Source organism: Microcaecilia unicolor, chromosome 4 (genome assembly GCF_901765095.1).
Source record: "Microcaecilia unicolor chromosome 4, aMicUni1.1, whole genome shotgun sequence".
Taxonomy (NCBI): Eukaryota; Metazoa; Chordata; class Amphibia; order Gymnophiona; family Siphonopidae; genus Microcaecilia; species Microcaecilia unicolor.
In genome coordinates, this window is record NC_044034.1 from 341,480,219 (window position 1) to 341,500,362 (window position 20,144).

At 45.8% G+C, this 20,144-nt stretch overlaps 1 protein-coding gene across 1 annotated transcript in view; it reads right to left on the bottom strand.

The window, feature by feature from the left end:
* Positions 1 to 2,715: 2,715 nt before the first annotated feature.
* PAXBP1 (PAX3 and PAX7 binding protein 1) overlaps positions 2,716 to 20,144 on the bottom strand; it is an 89,703-nt gene continuing 72,274 nt past the window's right edge. Inside the window, exons 17-18 of the mRNA XM_030202156.1 lie at positions 11,618 to 11,772; positions 2,716 to 4,458 (exon numbers count right to left, since the gene is read on the bottom strand). Coding sequence (XP_030058016.1) covers positions 4,341 to 4,458; positions 11,618 to 11,772 — 273 coding nt within the window. The 3' untranslated portion in view covers positions 2,716 to 4,340. The remainder of the gene's footprint in view (positions 4,459 to 11,617; positions 11,773 to 20,144) is intronic.

A 20,144-nucleotide genomic window follows, 5' to 3' on the forward strand; every position in this document is an offset into this window, starting at 1 on the left:
ACACTCCTATCACTATCCTTTTCCCCTTTACACATGAAATTTCAATCCATAGGAATTCCAAGATGTGTTTTGTTTCCTGCAGAATTTTCAATCTATTTGATTCAAGGCTCTCCTTAACATACAATGCTACCCCCTCCACCAATTTGATCCACCCTAGCTCTACGATATAATTTGTACCCCGGTATGACAGTGTCCCACTGGTTATCCTCCTTCCACCAGGTCTCAGAGATGCCTATTATATCTAATTTTTAATTTAGTGCACTATATTCTAACTCTCCCATCTTATTTCTTAGGCTTCTGGCATTCGCATATAGACATTTCAAACTATGTTTGTTGTTCCTATTACATCATGCTTAGTACTTGATAGTATTAATTTGCAATCTTTTGTCTGATTTTTATTTAAGGACACCTGATCTACTATGGTCTCTTTTGCAACCTATCGGGATACCCCATCTTCCGTTTTGGTGATATCTTTGAAAGATACCTTATCCCAAACCATGCGTTTTTGAGCGACCTGTCAGCCTTCCCCCAGTAGCAGTCCTGATCTGAGGGACAATCAAGCTGCGCAGTCTCTCCATCCCCCACCTGTCTGAGTCAGAATGCCTTCTTACCCTGTTCTTTCTCCCCTATCTAATGTAATTGTAATTGATTCATCCGTGCATTGTAAGCCTCTTTGAGTCTAATTCATGTGGAAAAAAGTGGGGTATAAATGTTCATAAATAAATAAGGAACCAATGAGGCTGCTCATGGTCTACAGAGCACCTCATAACAATATATCATCTTGATTTGTTGGCATCGCAATCCAGACGGGAAGTGCTCTTCTCAGGTGCCAGTGATGCCAATGTCCCTGAGTTCCCAGAGGAGCTCAAGGAGGACCGATGATTCTTGGCCTTTTCCCAATGTATGGCATCGTAGTACCTCACCTCGGATGATGTTGAATCCATACGTGTCCCTGGTATTGTGTCTGATGCAGACCGGTCCCGGGGCCTACCACCAGTGTCCAATGTTGAGGCAGGTGAAGACCTCCTTGATACTGGTGCACTCCCAGTGTCCAATACAGTTCTAGCAGCTATGAGGACCGATGCTTATGGTGCTGAAGTCGATGGACCAGATTTGGAAGGCCCAAAAGATTTCTCCTGTTGGGTCTGCATTGCCTTCTGTGTACTTTTCTACATTTTCAAACAGACAGAACAGTCAGAGGCATCATGATCAGGGCCTAAACACACCAAACACCAACAGTGGGGGCCCAATACTAGAAATGACTCTGTTACACTTGGCACATTTTTTTTAACCCAATAGAGGTCTGCTGGGCCACTGGGGAAAAATAATCACGGTAAAATCAAATAGCTTAATGGTGAGAGAAAAAAATTGCCTCACAGAAAACTCCTTGTTGGTGCTCGGGCCTAAGAGCCGTGAAAATAAAGAGAACTTAAAAATACTGAAAAACTAAGAAAAAATTAACCCAGAGGGGAAATTAAAAAATGAGGAAAAAAAATGTGACCCACATACAAGGAAGGCACTCAAAAATTGAAGACAAAGAGTGCTAAGGAGAGCTCAGAATAGTGACCTCTCTGCTCAGAGGAAAAATGAAGACTGTTGTTGGTCCTGCTTGCTCACGCTGGGCGGGAAGGCACTCGCATGCAGTGGGATGCTGCCAAAGGTTTCCTAAATCTATAGAACGCTAAGTAGTATCCGCACAACAGCTTTGTTGGATGATGTCACCTATATGTGAGGAATGTTGTCCTGCTTTGTCCTCAGAGAATCATGTTTTCTTGTATTAATGGTTTGAACAGAAAACAGCTACATATCTGTCAGCTCATTTAAAGGCATACTGTTTGTAAAACATCTCTTATGATCCTAATTTTGTGGGCTCATTTCATTTTTCTCATTCACTTAAATCTAGTTTAAGTTGGAGAGAGTTCACCTGTGAGATTTTCTGTGTCCTATGAAATGAGCCATAGTCATTCTCCTACAAGTAGCTTTAATACTGTAATAATGGAGACTGGCCTTTTCTAAAAACAGTTTAGATTCTGATGTCTCCTATGAATGATGCAGACATTTAAGTCCTATGCTCTTCTTAATCTCTATGGTTATTTAATGGTCAATTTTTTAAAGGTTAAAAATCCTCCAACATCACTGTGGAACTTATCTCAAAAGAAAAAAAAAAAAAGTTTATTGAAATAATTCTTAAAAGCAGCTATTGTGAAATGCACTATTATTAAAACAGTCCGACAAAGCTAGTCTTTGCTATTTACAATTCACTGAACATTTCATGTGTACATAAGATACATATTTCATACAGTATGAAAAACATAGGCCAATCTGATTTTATGATTAAATCTGATAAAATGGCAACAAAATATCCTCCATGCAGATTCACCCACTAGATCTTCAGAAAGTCTGCTGTGCCCCAATCACAACAACGTGATCTATCTCTGCCGATACTGTACTGTAGGGGTAGGCCTGCTATATTGCAGAACTGCAGTCAACCTAAAAGGTTTTCTTTTTTACAGCTACTTTTTAACTTACCACGCTAACAATTGTTGGCAGCAGTCTCATTTAATTTTGAATCATATTTTGAGAACATTAGGAAAAACCCACATCAGTTAACTTGAGCATTTGATACCACAAATTATGCATCAAAACTGCACTTTCTGTGCTTTAAACTATGTACTGATCATGGCCTTCACATGCTTAGCTAACTGTTGAGTTTATTAGAAGTTTGTATTTTGAAAAAAAAAAAAAGAAAATTAAGTGAAACGAGATTACATTAAAAATAAATATTTCAGTTGATTTGACAGAGCAATGGAACCTCACTGTAGAAATTAGGGATCTAATCTACAGATTTATCATTTGTGAGGCTAAATCCCTACTCATTATGACTATTGTGTGTGTGTGTGTGTGTGTATATATATATATATATATATATATATACACATACACACATACATACATACACACACACACACACAAATACATCTGTATATATCAGTTATCTATCAAGAAGTTCAATCAGCAATTGCCTATTAAAAATTGATTTCATATGATTATCACAAACCACTCTAGAATTCAAGTTTGTACAGAATTCTTCAAGTTGCTATTGTCAAGGTTGCCTTTTATTAGTCATCTGGACATTATAATTTTATAAAGGTTTTTCTGCATGCAAAGCCCGTTTTACACACAGAAAAAGGATTTTATAAAATTGTAGAACTGCATGCACATTTTCTCAGGGGCATAGTTTGGGCACAGCACAGGCATAGTTGAAGTGTTTGCATATATTTTATAATATATAAGCACATGCTTAGAGGATAATTTTGTACGCGTGCACCAAGTTTAAGAGGGCAAGCAGGCATTTTCTTAGGCGCCTAGGGGGCTCATTTTCAAAGAACTTAAGACTTACAAAATTCTATAGGTTACTATGGAACTTTATAAGTGTAAGTACTTTGAAAATACGCCTCCAAATGTCTTTGTAAACTGCAGAAATTGTGACTATATTGAAGGCACAGACATTTTTATATCTGCTTAGATGGTATAAGTATCTGTGCCTAAGAATGCACGTAAATTAGTGTATTTTATAATCTATGTGCATATTTATGAACTCCACCCCTGTACATGTCACCATGTCAACACACATTCTTTTATGCCAGCTGGAATTTTGTAACAGGCCACAGATGCAAAAATGAGATTTACATTAACTTCAGAGCAAGTATAAATGTGTGTATCAGAATTTGCACTCTACTGGGGCTGGTTCTGGGTGCCTCTCTTATAAAAGAATGTGGGCACATATGCTGTCTTTATAAAACAGATGCCTTTTATAAATTTAGACCCTGTGCATTTTGAGAGTACTTGTATGTATCCAGGCATAAAACAACTACAAAGAAAAATGTCTGCTCCTTCATACTCAGGACTGGCGCACCCCCCCCCCCCCCCGAATTTCTGGGTGAATACATTAATACTGACAGATCTCATAGTATGTACATTATATACAATATGTACATCAAGACACACATGCATGCATATGCACACACATTTAAAGGACTCAAGGACACAGAGGACATTATACCTAATAGATGTGTGTTTTGCACTGGATATCAAACGTTTCTGTTTTTTTTGTAAACAAATAGGCAATAAGGAAGAAATTTTTGACTGACGACACAGCTTTCCTTATTGGGCTTTTTGATAAACAATTTTTTTTAAGGATGCTGTACACAAAATTATTCTTCTTATTAAAACACGGATCAAGAATATTTTACACTTTTTGAAACTTTACATATATACAAAACAAGTTGCACACCAGGAATGATTTTAAAGCTCAGATTTAGAAGTCCAGTCTGAAAAGTCTATTTTGCTTCAGCTAAAGCTTTAACTTCTTTCACATTGTGATCATTTGCAAATGTCATTGCATGGTCCAGAGAGTGCATACTTGTTAAAAGCTTTATGATTAGCTTTGTGTGCTCCCTAAATAGGAGAGAGAGAGAGAGAGAGAGAGAGAAAATAATAATTAAAACAGAAATGTTTAAACATTTAAACAAATTATTTAAATACAGCTGTTACACAATTTTTTAAAACAGTTTGGACTGATTTATCAATAGAGACTAAAGACCGCAGCAAAAATATGTCCAAAGGTAAAATTCCAAGGTTTATTGGTAGAAACTACGCCTGACGTGGCAACATTTCACCTAAAAAGAAAGTTTTAAGAAATCAAAGTCTTAATCTTTAAAATGTAAATGTCAGAACTACAGGAAAAACCAGGACAAATGGGAGGCAAGGACCTGTGACACTAGAAGCAGTAGCAGACCACAAAATAGCCAGAGAGTAGCAGTAGAATAAAAGCTTTAATGCAGAAATACAGATAAAAATGCCTTGGAACTGGTGTACATCTGTGCAAGAGAATTTCTGTGCTACTGGGTGTTATTCAAATCACAGGTACTGGAACAGAGGCAGCCACAGTGTCATGACACCTCCCAAATTATCCTTTTCTCCACCTCCCCTGCCTCCCGCAACATATTTAGTAACTTACCTCCCTTGGGGAGGTCATGCTCCAACGGCAGAGCACCAAAAGCATTGAGGCTGGCAGGTGCGGGGCCTTAAGCATCTGCACATGCCCAAGGGCTACAGGTTTCTGCCTCCCCCACCACCACCACACCTGAAACAGGTAGTTCAGAGGGGGAGGGAGCATGCAAGCCTTGAGCATGCGCAGATGCTCAAGGTCCACTACCCACCGGCCTTGATGCCTTTGGTGCTGTGCCAGTTAAGAGTACCGCCGACCTAGGGGAGGGAGGTAACGTACTAAACATGTTGTTGGGGGTAGGGGAGGTAGAGAAGCATGCTGTAGATCATGGGGGAGGGGGTGTAGGGAAGGAGAAATGTGGAGACCATGGGGGGGGGGGGGGGGGGGGGGAAGAAGTCATGCTCCTTTGTGCACTCTGTGCGTCCAAATTATTGTTAAACATGTAGAAGGTTGTTTTTTTTTTTTTTTACTTTTTATTGAAATACTGCAAATCAACAAACTGCATACAGGAATGACAGTCATACAAACACAGAAAAAAACTCCCCCCCCATCCCTCTCTAGTACAGTGGTGTATATTTGTCATATTTCAAGGCTAGAGTAAGTCAGCCGGGTGTAGTCCCTCACATGGAGGGGTCATGACCTCTCATCTTCCATTGTTCATAAACTTGCCAAATGTCATAAAAAGTAGTCAGCCGACCATGTCGTAAAGCTGTAAGGTTCGACAGTTGAAAGATAACATCCAGTTTCTGCATGATGCGCAACATAGGAGGTAAAGCAGCTTGCTTCCATGCTTGTGCAATGACTAGTTTACTAGCTGTGAACAGCAGTGTAGCTAATTTGTGTTGGGGGACAGTAATTGCAGTTGGTTTGTGATGCAGTAGGCAGTGCTCTGTCCGTAGTAGGTATGTCTTTAATGCAGGAGCTTTTTCATTCTTGCTTTGTGTTTTTAACTTTAACCCTCTTGAGGCCGTTCATGGATTCACAGCATTGCCATATCCTGGTATTTTGGGGGAAATAGGCAGCAAAAAACAAGTGGTGTTGGAAGACCACCTGTGAAGTGTGAACCTTTCCCTCTGCAGGTTGGCCTCTTATATGTCAGCTCTTTAAAAGGCAAGCACCACCTTGTCAAAGAATCTTGCAACATCGGTTGGACGTTTTGGGTCTGGCTGAGAGACGGGGAGACTACTTATTTGGTACAGGCAGCACTACCTGGCTATTCATTTCTTTTTCATAATAGGAACTGGCGTAGAGAGGGAGGCCTAGCGTTCCTATTCAAATCTGACTTAACAGTGCAGATCAGTGATAAGATTGAAGTATGCTTGTGCAGATAAGGGGTCCCATATTTTAGATGTTTTCTGCTTTATCTGCCACCACCAGTTTCCTCTGCATCTCTTTTGTACACGCAGGTGTTATCAATGCACCAGCTGATGTGTTCCTCTCGCCAAGTGATTATGGGTGACAAACTTGCATTTAGAGGATTCCACAGTCCCTTTTACTGATGACTTATTTTCTTTTCTCTATGAGACGCAGTTACATTTACACACATTGTCCCAGAAGCATGCAGTGGGCCACGTTAGATCTGGTCATATCTTCCAGTTTTTCGTCAAAGTTATTGTCAAACTTGAAACTTCTGATGTTGCCATTTTCAGATCATATACTTTTCACTTTCTCTGTCTGGAGTGATCGGGAGGAAAGAGTTGCCGAATTGCCAGTTAGGTTTTCGCATGATTTCACAGCTCTCACAGAAAATTCTATACATCAGTCTTCTATACATCTGGGTTGGATCTCAAGTCAAAGCTGGTATGTCAAGCTCCATCTCTAGCAGTCTTCAAATCTAGGCTAAAAGTCCACCTTTTTTAATGCTGCTTTTAACTCCTAACCTTTACTCACTTGTTCAGTACCCATGTTTTACCATTCCCACCTAAGTAATTCCCTTATCTCTTATTTGTCCTGTTTCTCTGTCCTAATTAGATTGTAAGCTCTGTCTAGCAGGGACTGTCTCTTCATGTTCAAGAGTACAGCGCTGCGTACATCTAGTAGCGCTATACAAATGATACGTAGTAGTAGTATCCAGTGTGCAACTAGATTCCATTCCATACCCCCCACCCGCAATAAGCATTCCAACCCTGAACGGCCAATTAGGGAGGAAAAATTTGTAAATAAGAGTTCCAATAGTGTACATATTGCTTGAGGTTCCATGGCTTTTCTTATGTACTTTTCCCAATTGTCAGTGGCTCCAACTTTTCACTTCTATTCATGTGGCATTACAGTAGAGGAGAGGAGAGGGTGGTGGATGCTTGGAATGCCCTCCTGCGGGAGGTGGTGGAGATGAAAACGGTAACAGAATTCAAACATGCGTGGGATGCCCATAAAGGAATCCTGTGCAGTAGGAATGGATCCTCAGAAGCTTAGCCAAAATTGGGTGGCGGAGCAGGTGGGGGAAGAGAGGTTGGTAGTTGGGAGGCGAGGATAGTGGAGGGCAGACTTATACGGTCTGTGCCAGAGGCGGAGATGGGAGGCGGGAAATATTGCTGGGCAGACTTGTACGGTCTGTGCCCTGAAAAAGGCAGGTACAAATCAAGGTAAGGTATACACATATGAGTTTATCTTGTTGGGCAGACTGGATGGACCATGCGGGTCTTTTTCTGCCGTCATCTACTATGTTACTATGAGTAGCAGTGTCAGTCTTTCCTTTGGCACTTTTGTTCCAGCCATTTCAGCCTGCTTGAATGCTAGTGTCCCATCTGGAATAGTTCTCCAATAAAAAAAACCTGTTTCTACATTAAAAATGTCACATGGTTGCTAATTTTTCATGATTACATTTACTACCCATCTCTCCGCACCTAACTCATCTGCATCTCATTTTTCGCCATGCTGTTTCTTGAACCTTGATGTTGTCTCTCACTTTTCATCACTCCATCCACCCAACAGTTGCACTAAAACCGGCCAATCCACGTTTTTTTTGCCAAATTATTGACTTTCTGCATCAGTAGAAGACCACTGACAGGAAGCTGATGGCTTCTTGCTTGTGAAAACTAGCGGAGAGTTTCTTCCACATCTTCTGCTTTTCCAACTGTCCTGCATTTTATTTCAGGATTGGTGGTGGTCTGCATGTAAATGCGTGAGATTTGGCTCAGGTGCACCCCATACTCTCTCACAGTGGAAGCCTGACTTTCCTTATTGTCCAGTCTTTTTATAACATCTATCCTGTCTCAGCGAGTGAAAGCGCCTTACACATGCGTGATAACACGGCCATTTCACTGTTTGCCTCACTATGCCTTGAGAGGCGAAGTGAAAAGCAAACTGAAATGTCCCAGATAAGATGCATACTGTAAGATCCACTGTGCCTTGCAGGTGATATGAAAAGCAAATTGAAATGTTCTACAGCCATTACGTCACACGGATGTGTAGGTGCACGGTACAGTACGTATGTTCAACTTTAGAGCCCACAGGTTGTTAAACTTTTGAGCCGGCACTCCTGTTGCGCCTTTTAGGTACACAGTTGTTAGACCGCCACTATAGCTGCTCAATCGCACGGGCAAGGAAGAAAATGGCAGGCACCCTCTCTCCTTCACTCCCAGCTGTATGATCTGTGTAGCTGTGTATCACAAGCTGTGAGCCAATGAAGGAGAAAGAAGAGAGAGGCAGGACCGCCCCACCGACCTCATGGGCTCCAAGCTTCATGATGCACAGCTGAGGTGCCATCTCTTTCATTGGGTCACAGCTTGTGATGTGCAGCTGCATTATTATTATTTATTTGGATTTAGCTCACCTTTTTCATTTCAGAAACAGAAGCCTGCGCAGCCGCGTTGCTGATTTCCAAGGAAAGGCTTCTAAATGGAATGTTGCTAGTGGAATAGCAACATTAGATCTAGAATCTCCAATAGTAGCAACATTCCATGTAGAATCTCCAATAGTAGCAACAGAATCTCAACATTCCATTTAGAATCTCAAATAGTAGCACCAAAATCTCTATAGTAGTAACATTCCATGTAGAATCTCAAATATTTCTTTATTTAGATTTTGCTCACACCTTTTTCAGTAGTAGCTCAAGGTGAGTTACATTCAGGTACACTGGATATTTCTCTGTCCCAGGAGGGCTCACAATCTAAGTTTGTACCTGAGGCAATGGAGGGTTAAGTGACTTGCCCAAGATCAAAAGGAGCAGCAGTGGGATTTGAACCGGCCACCTCTGGATTGCAAGACCGGTGCTCTAACCACTAGTTAGAGCCACTAGTCCTACACAGAACATCACAGGGCCAGCAGTGAATGAGGGAGAGTGCACCTAAACAGTGTAGTGATGTAAAAAGAGCCGATCGAGGCATTGCATTTAACTGGAGTACGTGTTTATCACTGGTGCGCCAAACCAGAGTAAGTTTATATTAGAATGAATGGAAAAATTTGTGAGTGTAAGTTTGTTAAAGATAAGCAGTGTGCGCACTTATCCAATGTACACTTAAGTGGAGTGAACTGTTAGCTGCAGTTTATATGTATGAAAATACAGTAGTTATTTCTGTTAAACCATCTAACCTTTTTAAATATTTTGTTATGTATATCTTTATATAAATGACATTTATGTTTAAATTGTGTGAAGCTTCAAACAAATGTTTTTCAGGTCAAATATTTAAAAAAATCTGGTCAACAGTCAAATGCTGCTTCCTCTCAAGGCTACCCTTTCTCTCTGACAATGAATGTTTTACTAAAATCATTTTTCCAATAGGACTATTAATAATCTGAGGACTATAGCATCTAGAATTTTTCATTGGAACCCTGGTTTTCTTTGCATTAGAAATCCAAGAATTGTCATAGCAGACCAGATCAGTTTAACCATTGAATACACTAGACCATCACCTAGGGTAGCACCTTGGAGGAGAGATGTCTACAAAGTGTTAAAGCAAAACAATAGATTTTGACAGTCACTCAAAAGGAACCATTAGTGTACATGGAGGGTGGACAGTTTTTGATCTGCCTGAGTTTAATGGCTTTTGAAAATTGTCTTAATTGCCAGTAATTTTATAACAGAGTGCCTATCAAAATTCTCAGAAACCCATCTGTCTCTGCCTTAACCCCACCCAAGCTCTACCCCCATCTCCAGTATGTCTCTATCTACCATCCCATAGTTCCCCTCCTTCCACCACAGTGTCCAGCATCCTTCCTTTTGTAAGGCAAATTAGACCTTTTGTTACCATTGACAATTTTCGTAAAATAGTTCAGTCAGTGGTCTGTCCTCTATTTGATTACTGTAATGAGTTGTTAATAGGTGTTACAGGAGATTCATTAAGATCTTCACAAATTGCTCAAAATTCAGTAGCAGAGTGATCAGGGGAGGATCGTGTTATAATCACATGACTCCCATCTTACAGTCCCTTCATTGGTTTCCTATGAAATGTCAAATTGACTTCAACATTTTGCTGTTTTTAAAATCATGAGTGGTTGTATTTCCCCGACACTTAGTGCCACTCTTCGACATTATCAACCTGCTTGCTCCCTAAGATCTTTTCAGAAACCGTTAATTGAAGTGAAATTCCACCCTCAACCCTCCTAAGTTTTTCCCTCTGCATCAGGTCCCCAACCTCTGTCTACTCCATCCAATGTGGGAGAAAACTGTAAGGAGGGGGAGAGATACCCACACTCTTTGAATTAAAAAATATGCCACTAGTTAATCTGCTACTCTCCTTCACTTAGTACATGCACAGGGCAAAGGAGAGCATCCGGTCATCCAATGGCAATTTCAGTTTGGAAGATATTGGGGAAGGGAACAAGTAAGGTTGGTTTGAGAAGGGTGATTCTGGACATTGTGGGTATGGGGGAGGGATGTCAGAATGGTATTGCTGCAGATGGTGAAGCATATTTGAAGTGATAGTGAGAATTCAGGATGAAGTCAGTCCAGACTACTAAAATGGTCAGTGATCTTTATCATAAAGCATATGAGGAACAGACAAACAACTCAATATATATATACTTGGAAGAAAGGCAGGAGAAGGGAGATATGAAAGACATTTAAACATTAATTGAAAGGAAGCTTTGAAATGAGCAGTCACAGAATAAAGGTGAAATTGAATAGACTGAGGAGTATTTTAAGGAAATATTTCTTTATGGAAGATAGTGGATATGTGGAATGGCCTCCCAGTGGAGGCAAAGGAAAAAAAAACTATATTCAAATTCAAGAAAGCCTGTGACCACCACAGATTATCTCTAAGGGAGAGCAAAGGATTGTAGTGCTTAGAAGTTTGTATGGATGGGCAGACTGAATAGACCATATTGTCTTTATCTGCCACCATTTTCTATATTTATCACTACTGGTTATGCACACAGGTTAACCAGTATGATAAAACTGTTTTTAGCGTGCTTCTCTCTACAAGTTTTATGTCCTTTAGTGAATAGCATATTCAATACCCAACAGCAGCACCCAGATTTAACACACTTTCTTGAATAAGCCAACAGAGTGAAAAAACCTGCAAGCAATCTGGTTAACAATCACCCTAAAAGCAGTCTCTTATGTATGACAGTGGTAAGACATCACATAAACTTGCATCTCTATTCTGTGAAAAGCAAAGGATTACAACATCTAGCTTTTCACTTATTAAATTATTAGATATCTGTTACCTTGCACTTCTTTTCTCCATATCAGAGCTGCAAATGCTGTTTCTGTAAATTGAACCACCTAGATGAACAAGGTATCTACAGAAATTTTCCAGCTGGGAAATGGTTTTAGTGCCTTTTAGATTTACAAACCATTGCTTAGGAAAACAGGCAATAACCTACAACAATAAATACAAGAAAATACATATTAGAGAATAACCAAATAGAACACATAATAGTGACCAGTGAAATAAAGTATATGACCAGCATAAGCAGACAAATTGTGTTACTACTGCAGAAAGGGTATGATACATACCTGTAGCAGTTGTTCTCCGAGGACAGCAGGCTGATTGTTCTCACGACTGGGTGACGTCCGCGGCAGCCCCCACCAACCGGAAAGAAGCTTCGCGGGACGGTCGGCACGCAGGGCACGCCCACCGCGCATGCGCGGCCGTCTTCCCGCCCGTGCGCGACCGCTCCCGCCAGTTGAATGACTAGCAAAAGATGAAACACACAACTCCAAAGGGGAGGAGGGAGGGTAGGTGAGAACAATCAGCCTGCTGTCCTCGGAGAACAACTGCTACAGGTATGTATCATACCCTTTCTCCGAGGACAAGCAGGCTGCTTGTTCTCACGACTGGGGTATCCCTAGCTCTCAGGCTCACTCAAAACAAGAACCCAGGTCAATGGAACCTCGCAACGGCGAGGAAACAACAGGAATTGACCTACGAAGAACAACTAACTGAGAGTGCAGCCTGACCAGAATAAATTCGGGTCCTGGAGGGTGGAGTTGGATTTACACCCCAAACAGATTCTGCAGCACCGACTGCCCGAACCGACTGTCGCGTCGGGTATCCTGCTGGAGGCAGTAATGTGATGTGAATGTGTGGACAGATGACCACGTCGCAGCCTTGCAAATCTCTTCAATAGTGGCTGACTTCAAGTGGGCCACTGACGCTGCCATGGCTCTGACACTATGAGCCGTGACATGACCCTCAAGAGTCAGCCCAGCCTGGGCGTAAGTGAAGGAAATGCAATCTGCTAGCCAATTGGAGATGGTGCGTTTCCCGACAGCGACCCCTAGCCTGTTAGGGTCGAAAGAAATAAACAATTGGGCGGACTGTCTGTTGGGCTGTGTCCGCTCCAAGTAGAAGGCCAATGCTCTCTTGCAGTCCAATGTGTGCAACTGACGTTCAGCAGGGCGGGTATGCGGCCTGGGGAAGAATGTTGGCAAGACAATTGACTGGTTAAGATGGAACTCCGACACCACCTTCGGCAGGAACTTTGGGTGAGTGCGGAGCACTACTCTGTTGTGATGAAATTTAGTATATGGAGCATGAGCTACTAGGGCTTGAAGCTCACTGACCCTACGAGCTGAAGTAACTGCCACCAAGAAAATGACCTTCCAGGTCAAGTACTTCAGATGGCAGGAATTCAGTGGCTCAAAAGGAGGTTTCATCAGCTGGGTGAGGACGACGTTGAGATCCCATGACACAGTAGGAGGCTTGATAGGGGGCTTTGACAAAAACAAGCCTCTCATGAATCGAACGACTAAAGGCTCTCCAGAGATGGCTTTACCTTCCACACGATAATGGTAAGCACTAATCGCACTAAGGTGATTCCTTACTGAGTTGGTCTTGAGGCCAGACTCTGATAAGTGCAGAAGGTATTCAAGCAGGTTCTGTGCAGGGCAAGAACGAGGTTCTAGGGCCTTGCTCTCACACCACACGACAAACCTCCTCCACTTGAAAAAGTAACTCTTTTTAGTGGAATCCTTCCTAGAGGCAAGCAAGACCCGGGAGATACCCTCAGACAGACCCAACGCAGCGAAGTCTACGCCCTCAACATCCAGGCCGTGAGAGCCAGGGATTGAAGGTTGGGGTGCAGCAACGCTCCGTCGTTCTGCGAAATGAGAGTCGGAAAACACTCCAATCTCCACGGTTCTTCTGAGGACAACTCCAGAAGAAGAGGGAACCAGATCTGACGGGGCCAAAAGGGCGCTATCAGAATCATGGTGCCGCGGTCTTGCTTGAGCTTCAGTAAGGTCTTCCCCACCAAAGGTATGGGAGGATAAGCATACAGGAGGCCGGTCCCCCAATGAAGGAGAAAGGCATCTGACGCTAGCCTGCCGTGTGTCTGAAGTCTGGAACAGAACAGAGGCAGCTTGTGGTTGGTCTGAGAGGCGAAAAGATCCACCGAGGGGGTGCCCCACTCTCGGAAGATCTTGCGTACCACTCTGGAATGGAGCGACCACTCGTGCGGTTGCATGACTCTGCTCAGTCTGTCGGCCAGACTGTTGTTTACGCCTGCCAGGTACGTGGCTTGGAGAAGCATGCCGAACCGACACGCCCAACGCCACATACCGACGGCTTCCTGACACAGGGGGCGAGATCCGGTGCCCCCCTGCTTGTTGACGTAATACATTGCAACCTGATTGTCTGTCCGAATTTGGATAATTTGGCAGGACAGCCGATCTCTGAAAGCCTTCAGTGCGTTCCAGATCGCTCGGAGCTCCAGGAGGTTGATCTGCAGATCCTTTTCCTGGAGGGACCACAGACCCTGGGTGTGAAGCCCATCGACATGGGCTCCCCACCCCAGGCGAGATGCATCCGTCGTCAGCACTTTCGTGGGCTGCGGAATTTGGAATGGACGTCCCAGGGTCAAATTGGTCCGTATGGTCCACCAGAGCAGTGAAGTGCGGCAACTGGTGGAGAGGCGGATGACATCCTCTAGATTCCCGGTGGCTTGGAACCACTGGGAAGCTAGGGTCCATTGAGCAGATCTCATATGAAGACGAGCCATGGGAGTCACATGAACTGTGGAGGCCATATGACCCAGAAGTCTCAACATCTGCCGAGCTGTGATCTGCTGAGACGCTCTGGTCCGCGAAGCCAGGGCCAAGAGATTGGTGGCCCTCGCTTCGGGAAGGTAGGCCTGAGCCATCTGGGAATTCAGCAGCGCTCCTATGAATTCCAGAGACTGAGTTGGCTGGAGATGGGACTTTGGGTAATTTATCACAAACCCCAGCAGCTCCAGAAGTTGAATAGTGCACTGCATCGACCGGAGGGCTCCTGCCTCCGAGGTGTTCTTGACCAGCCAATCGTCGAGATAAGGGAACACGTGCACTCCCAGCTTGCGTAGGTAGGCCGCTACCACCACGAGGCACTTTGTAAACACTCGTGGGGCAGAGGCGAGCCCAAAGGGCAGCACACAATACTGAAAGTGCCGTGCGCCCAGGCGGAATCTGAGATACTGTCCGTGAGCTGGCAGTATCGGGATGTGAGTGTATGCGTCCTTTAAATCCAGGGAACATAGCCAATCGTTTTTCTGAATCATTGGCAGAAGGGTGCCCAAGGAAAGCATCCTGAACTTTTCTTTGACCAGGAATTTGTTCAGGCCTCTCAGGTCTAGGATGGGACGCATCCCCCCTGTTTTCTTTTCCACAAGGAAGTACCTGGAATAGAATCCCTGCCCTTCCTGCCCGGGTGGTACGGGCTCGACCGCATTGGCGCTGAGAAGGGCGGAGAGTTCCTCTGCAAGTACCTGCTTGTGATGGGAGCTGAAAGACTGAGCTCCCGGAGGACAATTTGGAGGCAGGGAGGCCAAATTCAGGGCGTATCCGTACCGCACTATTTGGAGAACCCACTGGTCGGAGGTTATGAGAGGCCACCTTTGGTGAAAAAATTTTAACCTCCCTCCGACCGGCAGGTCGTCCGGTACGGACACTTGTAGGGCGGCTATGTTCCCATGGATCCAGTCAAAAGCCCGTCCCCGGCTTTTGCTGTGGAGGCGCAGGGGGCTGCTTAGGCGCACGCTGTTGACGGGAACGAGCGCGCTGGGGCTGTCCCTGTGCCTGACGAGGCCTTCGGGCCGGCTGGTTGTACCTACGCTTCGCAAAAGAATAGGGTGCAGCCTGCCGGGCCCGGGAAAAACGCCCGCCCGCGGGGGCGGGTGCTGAAGGCGCCCGGTGGGAGAGCTTGTCGAGAGCGGTTTCCCGCTGATGCAGTTGGTCAACCATCTGCTCGACCTTCTCGCCAAAAATATTATCCCCCCGGCAAGGGACGTCAGCCAGTCTCTGCTGGGTGCGGTTGTCCAGGTCAGAGGCACGCAGCCATGAGAGCCTGCGCATCACTATACCTTGGGCCGCAGCACGAGATGCCACGTCACAGGTGTCAAAAATCCCCCTGGACAGGAACTTTCTGCACGCCTTCAGCTGCCTGACCACCTCCTGATAAGGCCTGGACTGCTCCGGCGGGAGCTTATCGACCAGGTCCGCCAGCTGTTGCACATTGGTCCGCATGTGGATGCTCATATAGAGCAGGTAAGATTGGATGCGGGTCACGAGCATGGAGGATTGGTAGGCCTTCCTCCCAAATGAGTCCAGAGTGCGAGACTCCCGCCCCGGGGGCGCCGAGGCGGTATCCCTCGAACTCCGTGCCCTCTTGAGAGCAGAATCCACGACCGCTGAGTCATGGGGCAACTGGGGCCGCATGAGCTCTGGGTCAGAGTGGATCCTGTACTGGGACTCTGCTTTCTTGGGAATGGTGGGGTTAGTTAGTGGTCGCACCCAGTTCCGAAGCAGCGTCTCCTTCAGGACATTGTGCAGCGGTACCGTGGAGGACTCTCTAGGTGGTGATGGATAGTCGAGGACCTCGAGCATCTCGGCCCTCGGCTCTTCCACAGAGACCACGGGAAAGGGAATGCTTATGGACATATCCCGCACAAAGGAGGCAAAGGAGAGACTCTCAGGAGGTGAGAGCTTCCTCTCCGGTGATGGCGTGGGGTCCGAGGGAAGGCCCGTAGACTCCTCTGAGGAGAAATATCTCGGGTCTTCCTCTTCCCCCCACGAGTCCTCATCCTCGGTATCGGACATTAGCTCATGTAGCTGAGTCCGGTACCGGGCCCGGCTCGACGTCGAGGCACCGAGGCCTCGGTGTCGTCGAGCGGTGGACTCCCGCGCCGGCGGGGACGGAGCTCCCTCCATCGACGTCGACTCCACCTGCGTGGCGGTCGAGACCGGCACCGCAAGCGGTGTCGACAGCCCCGGCGCCGGGCTAGAGCTCGCCGGCGCCACAGTCATCGGCGCCGGGGGCGCAAGCACCCCCGACGCCGGCACAGCCTGGCGCATCAGCCCTTCCAGGATCCCCGGAAGGATGGCTCTGAGGCACTCGTCCAGGCCCGCTGCCGGGAAAGGCGGTGGGGCCGGTAAGGGTGTCGGTGCCAGAAGCTGCTGGGGGCCAGGAGACGGCACCGAGGTGCCGGAACCCCGACGCGTCGGTACCTCCACCACCGACGGAGATCTCTCCTCTCTACGATGACGCTTCGGCGTCGACTCCCCTTCAGGGTGCACCGAGGGCTCCCGGTGACGGCGCTTCTTGTCCTTTTTCCGGTGCACGTCACCGGCGCCGGAGGGCATGGAGGAGGAGGAGGTCGATCCCCCTCGGTCTCGAGGTACCGGGTCCGACAGGGTTCGGTCCCGTGGCTCACGAGCTGAGGGAGTGACCGGGGCCGACAGCCCACGCGGCCTCTCAACCCCACTCTCACCGGCGGACCGGCGGGCCGACGGGACCTGTTCTCCTGGGGTCGCTGCCATCGGTGCCGATGTCTCGGGCATCGATACCGGTACCGAAGATCCGGCCTTCGATACCGATGCCGTCGAGGTCGACGTCGAGGGGCCGGCGCAAGTTCCAAAAAGACGGTCCCGCAGAACTTGCCTCGCAACCTGAGTCCGTTTCCGGAGACCGAGACACAGCGCACACGACTTGAGATTGTGCTCCGGCCCGAGGCACTGGAGGCACCAAGCGTGGGTGTCGGTCTGCGAGATCGGCCGGCCGCAGCGACCACACTTTTTAAATCCACTCGGGACCTTCGAGGACATCGACGGAAAAATCGCGTCGGCGAAGTCAAAGTCGGCAATGGTGGCTAAAATCACACCACGAAAAAACTAGCCGACCGAGCGGCCACTAGGCCGCAACGAGGCGTCCCCGCTGGAAGCGAGGGAAAAGGGGAGCGCGTGCTCCACACGCGCAGTCTTTTTTCTTTTTTTTCGTAACAGAGAAATACTAAAAGGAAATTAAACGAAGCGCGATCCGCGTATACGCGATCGCAAGAATCCGGCGGCTGAAGTAGAGAGAGCGGCAAAGCACGACTCTCTCCAGGCGCGGAAAAAAAGGAACTGGCGGGAGCGGTCGCGCACGGGCGGGAAGACGGCCGCGCATGCGCGGTGGGCGTGCCCTGCGTGCCGACCGTCCCGCGAAGCTTCTTTCCGGTTGGTGGGGGCTGCCGCGGACGTCACCCAGTCGTGAGAACAAGCAGCCTGCTTGTCCTCGGAGAATAAGTCAATATTCAAGTTGAGCTGTCAACAGAGGTGGGATTATAATAAGCACAGGTATTAAGGTATTGGTTAAAATACATTTTGGAGATTCCTTTGTTTCTGACTGAAAAGTGATTAGAACACAGAGAAATTGTCTTACATGCTAAGTATTCTTTTCTCGAGTCCCACCATACCAATCCAGACATAGATGATGCTGCTTTACCAGAAGATGGAAACAGAACAACTGTTTTGATGATATTACCTTAATTATGCAACAGTGAAGCCTTTTCTATCCCTACATTATTTTTTTTATTCAGCTTTTTCAAATATACAACTAATTACAATTGTATTAGAAACACTGGAAAACTGAAATAAGATATTTTGTTACATTTGCACCCCGCGCTTTCCCACTCATGGCAGGCTCAATGCGGCTTACATGGGGCAATGGAGGGTTAAGTGACTTGCCCAGAGTCACAAGGAGCTGCATGTGCCTGAAGTGGGAATCAAACTCAGTTCCTCAGTTTCCCAGGACCAAAGTCCACCACCCTAACCACTAGGCCACTCCTCCACTTTTGCTACTATTTCAGATTCTACATGGAATGTTGCTATTCCACCAATGTGGCCGCGCAGGCTTCTGCTTCTGTGAGTCTGACGTCCTGCATGTAGAATCTCCAATAGTAGCAACATTCCATGTAGAATCTCCAATAGTAGCAACATTCCATGTAGAATCTCCAATAGTATCTATTTTATTTTTGTTACATTTGTACCCCGCGCTTTCCCACTCATGGCAGGCTCAATGCAGCAGGCAATGGAGGGTTAAGTGACTTGCCCAGAGTCACAAGGAGCTGCCTGTGCCTGAAGTGGGAATCGAACTCAGTTCCTCAGGACCAAAGTCCACCACCCTAACCACTAGGCCACTCCTCCACAAGAAAAATCAAACAAACATAACATTCCCTCATCAGACTTCAAAAGTTACAAAGAGGAAGAGCATTATTAAGGGAGCAAAATAAAGAAGAGAACAAAACAAAGGAAAACGAATACAACGAGAACCCACTGTATCATATCAATTTTTACATTCTTTTTATCAAAGAACCAAAACCTCTACCTCTAAGAGCAAGGAGACATTGAACAAACAGGTTAAGTAAAATCAGCCTGCAACAGTGAGGCTCTTTCAAAAAAATGCTAGAAGACAATGATACAAATTACTGAGAGATGTGGACTCAAACTTTAACAACTGACCAATTCTGACCATCGCATCTCAAAAAAGATATAGCAAAATTAGGAAAGGTACAGAGAAGGGTGACCAAGATGATAAATGGGATGGGATAATTTCCCTATGAGGAAAGGCTAAAGAGGCCTCGGCTCTTCAGCTTTGAGAAGAGACTGCTGAGGGGAGATAGGACAGAGGTCTATAAGGTACTGAATGTGTACAAATGTACTCGATCTGCTGCCCCTCCTTACCTCTCAACCCTCATCTCCCCTTACGTTCCTACCCGTAACCTCCGCTCTCAAGACAAATCCCTCCTTTCAGTACCCTTCTCCACCACCGCCAACTCCAGGCTCCGCCCTTTCTGCCTCGCCTCACCCCACGCATGGAACAAACTCCCCGAGCCCATACGTCAGGCCCCCTCCCTCCCCATCTTCAAATCTCTGCTTAAAGCCCACCTCTTCAATGTTGCCTTCGGCACCTAACCTCTACTCCTCTACCCAGGAAATCTAGACTGCCCAACTTGACATTTCGTTCTTTAGATTGTAAGCTCATTTGAGCAGGGACCATCCTTTTTGTTTATTTTGTACAGCGCTGCGTAACCCTAGTAGCGCTCTAGAAATGTTAAGTAGTAGTAGTATTCTTTCCAAAAATACAAAGACCTTGAGGGCATGCAATGAACCTATTAAATAGTTAAAACAACGCAGAGAAAATATTTCTTCACTCAACATGTAAATACAATTTGGAATTCATTGCCAGAGAATGTGGTAAAAGCAGTAAGCTTAGAAGGGTTTAAAAAAACATTTGGATAACTTCCTAAAAGAAAAGTCCATGTGTCCATTAAGATGGACTTGGGAAAATCCACTGATGAGGGAGTTTGTGATTGGACTGAGTGGCAAAAAGATCTCATGGACAACGCCTATGTTGAGTGACCACTTGTGCGGTTGCATGACCCTGCTCAGCCTGTCAGCCAGGCTGTTGAATCTGCTCACCAGGTAAGTGGTTTTTAGGAGCATTCCATACAGTACTAC